Source organism: Notamacropus eugenii, chromosome 2, assembly GCF_028372415.1.
Source record: "Notamacropus eugenii isolate mMacEug1 chromosome 2, mMacEug1.pri_v2, whole genome shotgun sequence".
Taxonomy (NCBI): Eukaryota; Metazoa; Chordata; class Mammalia; order Diprotodontia; family Macropodidae; genus Notamacropus; species Notamacropus eugenii.
In genome coordinates, this window is record NC_092873.1 from 355,862,509 (window position 1) to 355,877,900 (window position 15,392).

Genomic DNA, 15,392 nt, shown 5'->3' on the forward strand with positions numbered 1-15,392 from the left:
ATAAATTGTTCTCCTGGTTCTGCTCATCTCACTTGGCATCAGTTCATACAAATCTTTCCAGATTTCTTTGAAATCGTCTTCTTCATTATTTCTTACAGTATAACAGTTATTCCATCATATTAATATATTATGATTTATTCAGGCATACCCTAGTTGATGGGTGGGTGTAGTTCCTCAGTTTCTAATTCTTTGCCACCACGAAAAGAACTGCTATGAATATTTCTGTATATATGGCACCCTTTCCTCTTTCTTTGATCTCTTTGGAGCATAGACCTCATAGTACGATTACTAGGTCAAACAGTATGTACAGTTTAGTATCTGCTTGGGCATAGTTTCAAATTGCTTTCCAGAGTGACTTGACCATTCCCAACTCCAGTAGCAGTGCATTAATGTATCTGCTTTCCCATATCCATCCATCTGCTTTCCCCCATCATTTGTCATTTTACTTTTTTGTCACTCTTACCAGTCTTAATGGGTATGAAAAACATTGGTCACTACATTTTTGATAGCATTCAGTATACTTCCCATGTACATTGCTGTAGTCACTAAACATTGTTTTCCTGGTTCTGCTGACTTTTTATCGGTTCATAAAATTCTTCCCAAGTTTCTCCATATTCATAATTTTTTACAACACAGTAATATCCCATTATTCATGTATCATAATTTGTGTAGTAATTGTCTAGGTGGTGGGTATCTCATTTATTTTCAGTTCTTTATTACTAAAAAGTATGGCCATAAGTATTTTGGTGTACTTGGAAGCTTTGTTTTGTTACTAAGCTCTTTGGTATATATGCCTAGGGGTGGATCTCTGGGTCAAAGGGCATGGACATTTTAGCATCTTCGTTTGAATAATTCCAAATTGCTTTTTGAAATGATTGGCTACTTCACAGTTTCACCACAATATATTAGTGTGCCTTTCTTTTATAACTCCTCCAATATTGACTGTAACCATTTTTGTCATCTTTACCAATTTTCTGGGTCTGAGGTAAAACCTCAGACTATTTTGGATTTGCGTTTCTCTTATTAGTGATCTGGAGCATCCATTCATGTTATTCTTAATAGTTTGCAATTCTTCTGAAACAGTAAATCATCTTAAAGATACATTAGGAAGATTAGGTTAATGAAAGATGTTAAATGAAAGTCTAATGAAAGATGTATTGGAGAGGCTAAGAAGAGACAGGGGGCACAGAAATTAATTAGGTGTCAGTCTAGGAGAGATGTGATAGGGACCTGGACTGAGCTAGTGAAAGTGGGCATGGAAAGAAAGGGATGGATGAATTCTGACCTGAACTCAAAACTCAGCTCGATGGTCAGAAATGTCCAGTGCATTGTTGAGGGAGTGTGATCAGATATAGCAGGTGGATAGAGCTGGACAAGATCTCTAGAGATATCCAGCCACTGCTAAGACTTTGGTATCCGGTTGGAATAGCTTTTATGTGATTTCCTGTGCCATGGCCTCTTGGGATAGGATTGGGACCAGGGACAGAATAAGGACACAGAAGATCCTTGTCCTCTGGAAGGAGTATCTGCCTCTTGAGGGAGGGTCGATCACCCAAATTGGTCAAGGTTTCCCTTTCATCAACCTATTTATTTTGGTTAAGATTAAGGGCAGAGTAAGGGGGCGGCTTAGGGGGAGAATGAAACTGTTCTGTGTCCCTTCCCTACAGTGAAGGGTACTTTCTATCTGAGAAGTTAGTCAGGCCTAGAGTTTTGGTGTACAAGGGGTACAGCATGGGTAAAGCATGGAGCCTGAACAACTTGGGGTAGGATGGGGGACAATGGATGGGTCCTTTCTTTCCCTCTGTGTCAGCTATTACCTTGTGGGGAGTAGGGGACATTTCTCTCTCCATGCAAATAGCATTCCTACAAATATTTTCACGTCTCACAGTGTCAAAGTTTAGTGTCAAAGCCACCCACCTATTTTCACATGCCAGGCCACAGTGCTACACTCCGTGGTATGTGATGTCACACGTGTAAAAGCCACACACACATGCCAGCCCCCTCCCCTAAGATACGCGGGTGGGAATAGGGACTGGCCAGACGGACTCCTTCGGCCACGGGCAAGGTGCGTGATGTCACAGGCATAGACGGGGTGCTGGCCGGTGGGTGGGTCACTGGGATGTGAGGCGCTGCCGCTGGGCGAGTTCAGTGAAAGTTCACCTGCATTGCATTAGGCAAATGAGTCTGGGACCCAGGCCTCCAACGGAGGAAGGCACGGGGACCACCCCCTTGTGTCCCCCGAGCCACCGGCACCCAGCCCGAGGAGCTCTCCCTGCAGGGGGTTCGGAGCCGGAGCCCAGGCTTGTGGTAGGGGAAAGACGAAACACCTCTATCTCCCCTCTCCTGCCCTGTCCTCTCCGCCCTCTGTACTTTACTGTCTACTCCTCTTCTCCTGATTCCTTCCCCCAGAGAGAGCCGTTTCCCGCCCCGTCCAGTCTCTTCCCTTCCGCGATTCCCAGGCTGGCTGGTCCTGCTCCCCACCAGACAGTCAAGGGGTTAAAGGGGCGGAACCTGGATGGGGCGGGGCTGAGGCAAGCTGAGGGGGTGGGGTGTCTAGAGGGAGGGTACGGGGGGAGTAGGGGGCGGGCTGGGGAAGGCCCCCCCCAGTGGAGGACTGCCGCGGAGGTTCTTACAACCCCAGAGGGAGCCCAGGAGAGCGGCTGCAAGAGGGAAAGGACTGGGGGGCCCTGGCGGAGGGAGGAGTCGGAGCCAGGGTCTCCACCCCGACCAGGACCCGGGAATCCTTGGTTCTGGGGGGAGGAGGAGGAGGAGGAGGAGGAGGAGGAGGAAGAGGAGGCTGATTCCTGAGAGGGGGACGAACGCCCCCACCCTGAGCAGGGGGGACAGGCCGCCCCAGCGAGGGCAAGCGACAGGAGGAAGTGCCTAAAACGCCTGTGTTCCGGGCCCCCCCTTCTCCCACCCCCACCTCCACCCCTGTCCCAGCCTGGGGAGTTGGGGAGCAGTTCCTGTGACCTTTCTCCCAATAATCTACCCGACATCATGAGACTAGAGACTGGGGGCCCTCTTGAGGTGGAGTTGCTGGACTGAGTTTGGGGGGCCCTCCTTTGGTCATTCTGTGGAGGCCCTGGGGGACGCTCCCCCACTTCCCCCTTTCCACGCAAGACTGGAGTGGCAGCCGTTGCTGCTGTGGAATTTGAACTCAGGGACTTTGTGGCTAGAGAGCTGCCGGCTGCTCCCTGGCCCCACTCCTCGGATGGTGCCTTGGCCAGTGGAGTGAGAGAGGGAGTGGGGGGGTCTCCCTGGAGTACCTCCCCACTGGGGACTTCCTTCCCCAGTCTTCCTCCTCCTCTCTTTGCTGGCTGGGGGGAAGATGTACGAGAGCGTGGATGTAGGGGTGCTCACCCCCAGCCCAAACCCCTTCCTTGTGGTGGATTTTTATAATCAGAGCCGAGCCTGTTTGCTCTCTGAGAAGGGGATTCCCGCCTCCGGCCCCTACTCCACCCCACTCCGGACTCCAATTTGGAACAACTCGAGCCGCTGTAGGTACCAGCCCCTTTCCCACCTATTGTAGACCCTGGAACCTTGGGGTAGGCAGTCTGACCTTCTCTGTGGATACCCCGCTTTTCTGGTCTTCTCTTTCTTTCCTTTCAACTTGGACATTTTACTGGACAATTTTGTCCCTGCCACCCCAATAACTTCTCTTGCAGAGGAGTATAAGCCACCATTCTCCCCTTTTAGATGGGCTTTCAAAGACTTTACCCCCAACTAAAGGGGTGATATCAACTTGGGGTAGGGCAGAGGGCTACTATCTGGCGGCTGTCATGCCCACAGGAAAGGGATCGCCCCACCCCCAAACTGGCACCCTCCCCCCCATGGTGACAGCTGCTGCTCCCAATTCATAGCTCACACTTCATTAATGTGGGTGTCAGGGGAGTATGTTGGTGTGTATTGTTTGGAAAGATGAGGGTGTGCACCAGAAAGAACTTTATTTTAACCCTCCTATCTCTTCCCACATCTCGATGAAGCCTGGTACCCAGAGGGGCATGGTGAGGATAGACTAAGCCCCTTTTATTTGACTGGTATCTTTTGTGCTTTTAAGTATCATTATTCCCTCTCTTCCAATGGAAGGTGGGAAGATACCTCCCCCTCACTCCCCATAGGGGAGTAAGGCACAGGATTGGGAGTAGAATTGGAATTTTTCCTGTAGCTCTTTTCTGTCTTAGACCATCTCTTTTAACCCAGGGTATCAGGAATGTTAGGGAGTGGGGGCAGGTCAGAGTGGGGAAGCAAAGTGATAAATGAAGATCTTGAAGGTTAGGGAAGTGACTGATCTTTTTGTCACTGGGGGGGGGGGGGGGGTGCCTCTACTGTTCTACCCAAAGGGGAAAATCAGCTTGTTGCCCTGACACTCTAAGATTGTTACCTCCTACTCATAACGCTTCCTCCTTCTTATTTATCCTTTTTCTTGGGATCGTAGATGTCTAGAGCTGAGACTTGAGAGGCCATTTCACCCAACCTGGTATTCTTTTCCCATAATATGGGCCCCTTTAGAGCAGTTCTTAATGTAGGGTCCTTAGATGGGTGTCAGGGCTATGTAAACTTGGAATTTTTAGTATTTTGATAACTATTTCAGTATAATTGGTTTCTATTGTGTTTTATTTTGTGCTTTTGAAAACAATCAGAGGAGGTCCCTAAGTGTCACCACATTGCTGAAGAGGTCCATGACACAAAAACAGTTAAGAGCCCTTAGTTTAGAGGGAGAGTCTTCCACAATACTTGGGGTGGGGGGTACTGTGCAGGCTGTGTATAGTGTATACACATGTGTGTGTATGTTGTGCCCAGCTGTGTGTCTCTGTGTACAGAGTACCTGGGTGTGAAGGACCTCTCCTGGGATTTTTTGCTAGATGGGCTCAGATTTCTCCCTCCTCAGGCTTCTTAGGTTTCCCTGGAGGACTGACTGCCTCTCACTTCCAATCCACTGTGTCTGCCTGCCCACCTCCTTTCCCCTCCCTTCTTTCTTTCTTAGACTAGAAAGGGGATCCCTTCCTCTAGAGGAAGGCATTCCTGGATGGGGAAGGGGAAAGAACATGAAAATTGGAAAAGAAGCAAGAAAGTCCTTTCCACCTATATCCGACTTAGAGACCCACCAGGTGGGAATATAGGGTTTGACTTGGCACTGGCCCATCCTGATCTCCTAGCCCAGGCTCTGGTCACTCCCACCCCACCCATCTCTTCCCATTGTTCTGGCCCCTGACCTTTGTGGCTTATCCAGGAACCCAGTGGAGGGGAGGGAGGGCTTTGCTTTGGGGAGGGGGAGATTGCTTATTGACCTTAGTTAGATAATAGGAGTGGGGTGGGGACTGGGGTCAGGCTGAGGAAGAAGTGAGAACTCAGGATGGAGTGTCTTCATCACCCCTACTCCCAGCTTCAGGGAAGAAGGAAGGTGACTCTTCTGGAGTTATCTGGCTGTTTAAAGTTGTCACTCTTTCCTGTTAACTTTTTCCCCTCCTATCCACCTCTACCTCCCTTCGCCAGAGGATCCCCCCCCAAATTGTTGGAGACTTAGTGTCCATCTGTGTGATTGTCATCCATCTTCATTGAATGCCCCTGGCCAAGGCTCAAGTTTTGAGCCACCACAGTATCAGATTCCTTCTCTCTCCTTACCCTTTGAAGTACCCAGTAGGTAGAGAGGTAGATTGTGCTGTGGTAGCTTGTTGCCGAATGGATGGGGAAACTGAGTTGTAGGCAATCCCAAGCTTGAAAATGTAGTCCTCTGTCCTGGGAACCCACATCCCTGGTGTATGCCAGTTATCCAGAGGGCAAGGGGCCTAGACCTAGCCTTCCTAGACTCACCATTCTCTTTTCCCTCCACTTTCCCTGTTGGAAGAAAGACTGTGGTCAGCTATGAGCAGAAAGTTGAGGTCAGGAGGAGCAGGGATATGGGGGCAGATGCCCTTCACAGGAAGGGTACAATGTGCCCATGACAACAGACGCAAAACTTAAAAGACTGGGCAGCTCCTGTTATTATAATCTATTCTTCTACCCCCTTGATAACTTAAAAGTTCTGCTCTCCCTCAGATGAGGGAGTGGGAGGAGTCATCCAGGCTGAGGGTGGGGGGCTAGGGAAGACTCTTGGATTCTTACCTTGCCAAAGGGTAATGGGCTTCGAGTCAGAGCCCTGGGGACCCCTTCCTTACTCCACCCCTGTTAGGGGGTAGAAATGACAGAGAGATAGAGATGTTGGAGGGCCAGGATGTTTCTCCCCGATCCTTTGCCTTAATACTCAGGACTGTTTTACGCCTCTGCCTGCTCCCAGACATCCAAGAATGTGGAGCACGTGGGAGCCCCAGGGAGTAGGAGGGGAGGGTTGAGGGGGGGAGATGCTTATCGGAGTTAGCACAGCCTGGCCAGACCTCTTCCGTCCTCCTCCCCCATCCTCCCCCTGTGCCCCCCTCCAACATACATTTTCATACTTCCCCTGGCCCCAGTCTCAGGGCTGGGGAATTTGGGGAGGGGGCTGGTCCCTAGAGATCTCTCCCTTCCCCCTTGGGGGCTCATGGGGGTAGGGAATAGTATAGGAGCCAGACTTGGAGTGGGGGAGGGAAAGGGAGGTCCTGGCCAAGGGCCCATCCGATTTCCTGCTGATCTTCAGGAAACTGGCCCCAAGGAGGGGGTGGCAGAGAGGTAGTAGAGAGAGGGGCCAGCCCAGGGAGTTTCTTCCAAACCTGACTGGGAAGATACCCTCTCTCTCCACAGCCTAAACCTATCCTTGGCTAGGAGTCAAGACACCTTAGTTCTCTGTTGAGTTCTGGACTTTGATCTAGCTTCTATCCCTCCTTTAATCTCTGCTTTCCCCTTCTCTAGGGGAGGGAGCTTTGATGGGTAGTGAGAGAGAAGTCAGATAGTAAGCTGTTTCTTCCCTGGGGCTGACAGCTCTATGATGTTTCCAGCAGGGAAGTGGTCTCCTGGGTGGATGGAGGTGTATTTAAGGATAGAGTGGCCATCAGGACAGATGGATGCAGGTTCCCCCTCCTCTTTCGGTGGGCAGAGAAGATACAGCTGGAGAGAGCAGACAACATTGTTCTTTAGTCCCCTACACCACCCCACCAGTCTCCCCCTAGGTCCTCATTCTTCCTCTCCTCAGTTGTCTATAAACCTGGGGAGAAAAGAGGGTGGAATACAGGAGACCAAGCCTTCAGATTCCGAGAGGGTGGCCCTGTCAGGAGCAGGACTGGGCTACCTGGGTGACTGCGAAGGATATTCTCTTGTGTCTGTATGTCTGTGTGACAGAGAGAGAGAGAGAGAGAGAGAGAGAGAGAGAGAGAGAGAGAGAGAGAGAGAGAGAGAGAGAGGATGTGGGGAAAAGGGTATATAAGGAGATATAGAAACTGCTATAGCTTGAGGAAGAAGAGTGAGAAGAGTGGGCTGAAGGAGAGGTTGGAAACAAGTCTCTATCCCATTGAGTCCCTTTCTCTTGCATGTCTTTCCATGTCTCTTCTCACCCCTCCTTTCCCCAAAGCAGTTTTTTTCTTTGCTACCAACACCCTCTGGACTTTGCCTTTGCTGCATATTTCTGCTTGGCCTTTGCTTTCCCCATTTCCCCTCCCCCCAATCACTTTCCTCTTCTGAATTCTCTCTTCCTCTGCTCGTACCCCACTCCTCAAAACATCAGTTTCTCCTTCCCCATCCTACACCTCCTGTTTCCTCCAGTTTTCTCTGTTTTTTTTTATCCTCCTCTTTCATCTATCTCCCATCTCCTCTCCTCTGCTTCCCAAGGTCTCTGTCTCTTTCTGCCTTTTCTCCCCATAGTGAATCGACCGTTTTCTATCCTCTGCCATAAGAGGCACTTGGGGGTGGGATCTGGTCCCCTAGGGGAGGCGGGGCCAGGAGGCCAAAGGCCAGGTGGGGTAGGAGGGGAGGGGTCATCGCCTTTGTCCCTCAGCTTGTTGGAATGCTAGACTCCTGGTCAGGCAGTGGGGACCCACACCCCTTGTCCTTGATATCGCTTCTCCCCCCCCCCCCCCCCCACCTTCTCCAGGCTGGATTGTCTATTGTTGCTGGTTTGCGTCTTGGAAAAAGTTAGCACAACAAAGGACTCCTTTGTCCAGATCCCCTCCCCCCCCAGCCTCACCCTGGCCCCTTACCCCCCTTCCAGTTACCGCCCCCCCCCCCCCCCCAGCAGCTGTTCTCAGGCCTCTCTGTCTGTCTGATTTACTTGTCTAGGGCTAAGGGAGAGTAGAAGTGATGAGGGAAACAGTTTTGTGGGGGTGAAGGCCCCCAGGAGATCTAAGTTTTGTATGCTTTCTTGCATTGAATTTTAGCGTGTAGGAGAAACTGAGGTCAAGATGGAGGGATTGAACTTTGCAACCATTTACATTCCAGGTTGGGGTGACCAGGGCAGGATGGCGTCTAGGGTCTTGATGCCTTTAGCTGAGATGATAGTTGGCCCTAGCCCATTGGGCTGGCACAGTGCCCTTCTCTCACCCTCCTGGCACCCCCAGAAAGAAAGAAGTCTGTTATTGATGAAGTTGAAGTGGGGGAAGGGGAAATGGGCTAGTATCTCCTGTCTCTTAGTACCAATCCCTTCCCTTCTCATCAAGCATGAAGCTTTGGGAGTGTGTGTGTGTGTGTGTGTGTGTGTGTGTGTGTGTGTGCTTGGGAGGGGTTAACGTGGTGATGTTAATGGGGTACCTGCATCTTTGGACTTTGTCATGTTGCAGGTTCACAGAGTTCTTCCTAGAGCTTGGTAGATACAGGAGTGGTTAGGTGTGATAAAGAATCAGTTTTGAGGACCTAGAATTCCCTTTGCATTCTCATGCTGACAAACCCCCTCTGTATCCTACTGTCTGACTTGACTGGGGGTCAGAGGAAGGAGGCTGGACACTGACCATTGGATGATGGTAGTTTGAAAGTTCGGAAATGGAAAATAGGTTGATCCTAAGGGGTGGGAGAGATGTCTTTTGCTTTTTATCATTTCAGTAGTTCACGCCCCCCCCCCCGACTCTAAGAGTTCCAACATAACTCTCCTAATATCAAATATACCCTAATATCAAATGTACCTGAAGTCTGCCCCATCCCCCCTAGGAAGACAGTATGGTTATAGAGAATCTGACCTGTGCTGTGTACCCAACTGCCCCTCCATCAGGTCACTTGCCTTCACATTTCCTGGAAACTCAGTAGCAGGAGTGGGGTAGAGTGAGTCTTAAGTAAGGAGGCAGGACACACTGACCACTGAGTAGAAACAAGCCCCTTTTTTCACCCCCACTTTGGCTTGGGGGCAACATTTTAACACATGCCTTCAACAACACAAATCCATACTTGACTGGTAGAGAACACCAAGAGGGTTCCCAATCTCTGACTTCTGGGAAGAGACACTCCTAGGGTCAATGTTAGGGGACCTCTATCCCTCTTCCATTCTGTAGGCCAAGAGCTGAGAAGTAGGGTGGAAGATTAGCTGTGTCTCTGCCCTCCTGCTCTACCCTTTGGTTTCCTGGCCAGAGGAGGGGGAGGGAATTGTTTGTGGGGGGAGGGGCCATGACTGTTTCAGGGCTGGGGGGGTAGAGAACGGAAGCAGAGAAAGGAGGGGGAGTGGACTGCCTTTGAACATCCTGTTGACCCCAGTTTCCTCTGGTCCAGACTCAGGCCCTCCCCCCTCTTCCCATCTTGCCTTAACTCCTTCCTAGCTATATGGAAGGAAGGAAGAATTCATGAGAAAGGGTTTCAGCAGGTGATCACTCTGACCCAGTGAGTGATCCAGGCTAGCACAAACATACTTTGTATCCAGCTGTGATGACATTGTATAGGGTAGTATCGATTTGGTTGGCCGGGGTCTGCCTAATGCCTCCAGGGACTATGTGGCCATGAGGGTGTGATGGGGCCAGTGGGGGTTTCAAAGGTGGGGTTCATAAATTATAGATTTGGAGCTTCGAATTATGGCCCATTGAGGGGAAGACTTACCTCAGGTTACACAGGTAGTAACAAGAAGAATCAGGATTCAAACTCAGGTCCTTTTCTATCTAATTCCATGCGTCTTCCAGTCTATCATACTGCCTATGACAATGGTGGGGGTCTTAGGTTATCAGGAGGTATTGTGGAATGAGGGTTTCTAACCTGTGTTTTCTCATTTTCTCTTACCTAACCTTTCAGCCATTGAAACTCAGAGCAGCAGCTCAGAGGAGATTGTGCCCAGCCCCCCCTCGCCACCTCCTCTCCCCCGAATCTACAAGCCGTGTTTTGTCTGCCAGGACAAGTCCTCGGGGTACCACTATGGGGTCAGTGCCTGTGAAGGCTGTAAGGTGAGTTAGGTGTATTGAACAGACCATTGCTGAAAGATGAGGGGAAGAGATAACATTGAAATACAGAAGATATCTGTGGGTTTCCTTTCTGGTCACAGTCTGTACCCCTCAGTAATTTGATTTGTGTGAAGGGAAGGGGGATGGTGGTTTTTGGCTTTGTCCTGTCTGTCTTGAGAGAGAATGGAAGGCATGAGGAGCAAGCAGGGGTGTTCTGATCTTGAAGAAGGAACAGATGTAAGGTTGCATACAGCTACAGAAAGTCAATCTGTGATTGACTTCTCCCTTTTCCTCAAACACCTCCTCAGGTTGCCTCTTGTCTTCCCCTGTGTAGAGGCCCCTAGCCCCAAAGTGTGGTCTTCTCCCTCCGCATTAAAGGCTGCATTCCCAAGGCTGATAATTCTGGCTGGCAGGGTGAACACCCGCCACTGCTGGGGTTACCATGGTGAGCTGGCATCTGACCTGCTCTTGGTAAGAGACCCAGGAGGCCTCCCCCAGCAACCCTGCCTGAACCCTATTGGAACAACCTGGCAGGAGGAGTGCCCAGTGAGAGGAGGTATAGAACTACCCCTTGGGAGTTGCCTACCCCACTCTCAGAAAGTGCCAAAGCTGTTGGCTACTAGAATCCCCTCCCCCAATGCCAGCACATCTTGGCTTCCTATAGCCTCACAGCTACCCACTCAGACCCTAGTCTTACCCCATTACTCTAGATTTGGCCCTTGGAATTGGGAGAGGACAGGTCAGAAACACCCAATATGGCAGTTGTCTTCACTCCCACCACACTGCAGGGCACACCATCTCTACTGTTTTCCCCTCCCCAGGGGCCTCCACAAGAGTGAGGTCTGAGAAGTTACACAGTTGAGTTCTCTAAACCTGGAGCAAGTTGTCTGTGGACTTGGAGATAGAGATGAAGGGCAGAGCCCAAGACCTCAGACTGCCTCTCTGTGCTTGTGTTTTAATTAGTGTGTGTGCATGCATGTGTGGCATCTCATGTGGGTCCTACCTGGGAAGGAGAGTGTGTTTGTGTGTGGTCACCTGCCTACCTGCATGTCATGTATATGGGTCCTACCTGCATGCCTGTCTGCCTATATACATGTGCCTCCCTGCCTTTTTTCTAGGCTCTCTTAGTTCCTGGCTTTTTCTCTGCCCCTCTGCCCACCTCCATGCCCCTCAGCCCACCTCTCTGCCCATCTCTCTGCTGCTCTGCCCACCTCTCTGCCCCTCAGTCCACCTCTCTGTTCCTCTGCCCACCTCTCTGCCCCTCTGCCCCTCAGCCCACCTCTCTGCCCCTCTGCCCATCTCTCTGCTCCTCTGCCCACCTCTCTGCCCCTCTGCCCCTCAGCCTACCTCTCTGCCATTCTGTCCACCTCTCTGTTCCTCTGCCCACCTCTCTGCCTACCCCTCTGTTCCTCTGTCCACCTCTCTGTTCCTCTGCCCACCTCTCTGCCACTCTGCCCACTTCTCTGCCTCTCTATCTACCTCTCTGGCCCCACCTCTCTGTCTGTCTGTCCATCTCTCTGCCTGCCTGCCCCTGCCTGTCTGGCCCTCTTCCTGTCTGCTTCTCTTGGTCCGCCTGCCAGCCCGCTGGTTTGTCTCTGCCTGCTGGCCTTTGTACCTGTATATCTACTTACTATGCGTCAGTCTGTGCCTGTGCCTGCTTGCCAGTGTGTTCTTAGCCACCAAGACTGTGGGCTTTGCCTCTCCCCCATCTTTACCCCTCCATGCCCCTCCCTGACTCATTAGCTACCCTGGGGCTAGTTCCTCAGAGGAGAAGGAGCTAAGGATGCCAGAGACTGGAGGGGTAGTGGTGGCAGCGGCAGCCTCAGCAGGCAGGCATTGGGATTCTCCTCTGGGAGTTCCTTTTCTTGTTGTTGAATCACGTTCTCCTGACCCTGGGTCTCATCTGTCCAGGGAGGTGATGAGGTGCCTGAGCCGGGAAGAGGTACTGTCTTGTCTTCACCCAAAGACCACAGATGGGGATCTGCCCCTCTTTCCCACCTCTGCTCTGTGGTTGCTGACCTCTGTACCCCACCCCTCCAACCTGGCTTCTTCTTCCAATTCTAGGGCTTCTTTCGTCGAAGCATCCAGAAAAACATGGTGTATACATGTCACCGGGACAAGAACTGTATCATCAACAAGGTGACGAGAAATCGCTGTCAGTACTGCCGGCTACAGAAATGCTTTGAAGTGGGCATGTCCAAGGAGTGTGAGTGCCACCCCTTGCTACCCTCACAGCTAGGCATCCTGGGGCCAAAACAGGGAGGACAGGATACTGTGTGCACTCTGTGACCTGGTTTCCCCTTTCAGCCCTTGGGCAATATAAGAACTATGGGGCTAGGGGAGATTGAGGAAAGCTGAGGGAGAAGCCCAACTTTCCATGAATGAGTTGGCAGTGAAGAGAAGGCGTGTATGAGTGCGTGCATGCGTGTATGTGAGTGTGTTCATGAGCGTGGATGTATGTGTGTGTGTGCGTGTGTGCATGTGTGCATTTGTGTAGAAGCTGTTTTCTCAGGCTAGCCTGCTTATATTCACCGTATCACTTATGATGAGACACAGGAGGAACACCTGGGTGCCCTATGACCTTGGGGAGAGGGAGAGGGACTCAGTTTTCCATTTAGGACAATTCCCTTCAGAGGTAGGAGTTCCATGGACTTGAGGCTCCAGAGACTCAAGAGCTCTAGGGGAGTCCCTGGTAGAGAGGGAAAGAGGAAGAGAATTAAAAAGCCTCTTTCTTCTCTGCCCCTCACTTCCATTCCATGCTATCTCAAATCTGGGGTTGTCAGCCTGCTTCTGAGGAACACGGATGTTAAATTTGGGCTGAGTAGAGGGCAGACTGGAACGAGGCAGGGCCTGGGGTAGGGGGAACCCTCTTGTGTTTGAATCATGGGTGTTGTTATGGCAACCAATGATTGATGATGTCAGAGATAAATGACGCTGACAGAAGCCTCCGTCTGCGTTGGCCGTTGTCATGGAGCTGGAACCTTCAGACTTGGGGGAGGTGGGCAGTGGCAGCAGGACTCCCCTTCCCTGCCCCCAATTCATAGCCCAGTATAGCATGGGGGTGTGAAAAAAAGATGCATGTACATGTGTGTACAGACCCTCAGACACATGCAGATAAGAGACATAGGTAGACATATATAGAGCCCCACCAATTCCTATCCCTTTTCCTAGTGGGAGGTACATGAGTTCTGGGGAAATAAGCAGGTCTAGTCTGCAGCCTTTGGGTAGCCCAGAGTTTCCCAGTCTCCAATGTGCCCCAGCCTTAGTGACAGACACCATGTAGTATTGGCTTCTGTCTGAGACTGAGCATGCGCTGCCTTTCTTCCCCACCCCTCTGTCTTACCCCTCCTATTCCCCCTCCCCCCAGCCTGTGCTGGTGCTAGTTCACTGCAGGAGGTAGAGGATGAGATTTGCTACCCTTGTTATCTAAGGCCCCCCCCATATATACACACACAGGAGTTTTCCCAGACTCCCTTCATTGTGGGTGGGGAGGGAAGAAGTAGGGAGCTTTGAACCTTTAGAGGTTATCCACCTCTGATTTGAACCTACCTCACCTTCAGGCTTTCCTCAACTCTACCTCAGTGTGTATGTGCTCAGAGAAAAAGGAATCAGTTGGGGACAGGCAGCCATGGGGACCCTGCCTCCCCATCCCTTCCTCCCTCCCTTCCTTCCCAGAGCTCTGTGCCCTGGAGCTGAGCAGCTGCCATTTCAATAGAATTAAAGCTTCCGAATGATAAACGTCTTGTCACAGCTGCAATTTTCTCTTCCCAAATTATCCCCCCGCTTTCTCTTCCTCTCCCTCACCCTCGCCCTCTCTCTCTCCTGCACTTTATTGAATTTGCAGAGTCGACATGAGTGATCTCCAAATTATGCCAGCTCCTCTCTCTCTCTCTCTCTCTCTTTCTTTCTCCCTCTCTTTTTCCCCACCATCTCCCTACTCCTTCCGACTGCCAGCCCCCCCATCCCCCTCACTTTCCATGATTTCCTCTTCAGTTGTACCCCCCCTTCCCCCACCCAACAGCGGCTGAGTCCCTGCCCTGTGAGTGATTGTGTGTCGGGGATAATCGGCTGGTAACGACCCCATCGCTTCTTTAAAGGCGAGTGGTGTGTGCGGCTCAGCGCCCACGGTGATTTGTCAGCTCCCTGGCTAATGGGCCGAGAGATCCCCCATTCCCACCCTCCTGCCCAATTCCCTTTCCTTTACAGGGATCCTGAGAAGACTGTTCCTTTAGGCTTTCCTCCTGACACCTCCCAGTCCACCCTGAGGTGCTCTACTCAGACGCAGGGATAAAGGGACCCTCTGCATCATTCAGTGAGAGACCCAAGGCCCAGGGTGTCCGAGGGCCTTCAAGGAGGAAGATGAGGAAAAGCAAAACAAAAGAGAGTTTGGAGGAACAGACTTAAGTGACAAGAATGTGCACAGACAAATGCACAGCCCAGAGCATGGGGATACAAAAGGCCAGATAGCAATGCCTGGGACTTATTCCTAACTAAGCTGTGGGCCCACAGACATGGTCAAAACATTGCTATATCCAGTATGTGTGTATGTGGAGTTTCCTTCCTGATTCAGATGAGGGAGGGAGCACTGAGGCTGGAGGACCAGTTTTCTCATCCTTTGCAGGTGTAGAGAGAGAGAGAGAGAGAGAGAGAGAGAGAGAGAGAGAGAGAGTGTGTGTGTGTGTGTGTGTGTTTACGTTCACAAAGATGACTTTGCTAAGGAGATAACAGCTCTGCCTGGCCTAGATGTACTGGCCTGGGGAGGAAATCCCCACCCCTTTAAGATATGAGGGGCCCCCTGGGGTGGGGGCCCAGGGCCTCATAAAAGGGCCTCACCCATCACACTGCTTCTAACCTCTCTCCCCTATTCCCCCTCTCCTCTGCCCTCCCTCCTCCAGCTGTGAGGAATGATCGGAATAAGAAAAAGAAAGAGCCGCCCAAGGCAGAGTGTTCAGAGAGCTATACGCTGACCCCTGAGGTGGAGGAGTTGATTGAGAAGGTTCGAAAAGCCCATCAGGAAACCTTCCCTGCCCTCTGCCAGCTCGGGAAATACACTACGGTATGGGGCAAGGAATATGGGGAGATAGTGGCATGGAAACCTCGAAGGCTGGGCAAGAAAGGGGATGGGGGCGATGGGGAGGT

At 51.2% G+C, this 15,392-nt stretch overlaps 1 protein-coding gene across 3 annotated transcripts in view; it reads left to right on the plus strand.

The window, feature by feature from the left end:
* The window catches only part of RARA (retinoic acid receptor alpha), a 48,028-nt gene that overhangs the window by 25,271 nt on the left and 7,365 nt on the right, over positions 1-15,392 (plus strand). For 2 of the 3 annotated variants that reach the window (XM_072646352.1, XM_072646350.1), the window contains 3 exons: positions 10,108-10,256; positions 12,318-12,459; positions 15,149-15,309. In XM_072646352.1, the coding sequence (XP_072502453.1) occupies positions 12,348-12,459; positions 15,149-15,309 (273 nt within the window). In that variant the 5' untranslated portion in view covers positions 10,108-10,256; positions 12,318-12,347. Of the gene's footprint in view, positions 1-2,586; positions 3,501-10,107; positions 10,257-12,317; positions 12,460-15,148; positions 15,310-15,392 lie in introns of those variants that run through there. The other variant, XM_072646351.1, reaches the window with a different exon arrangement.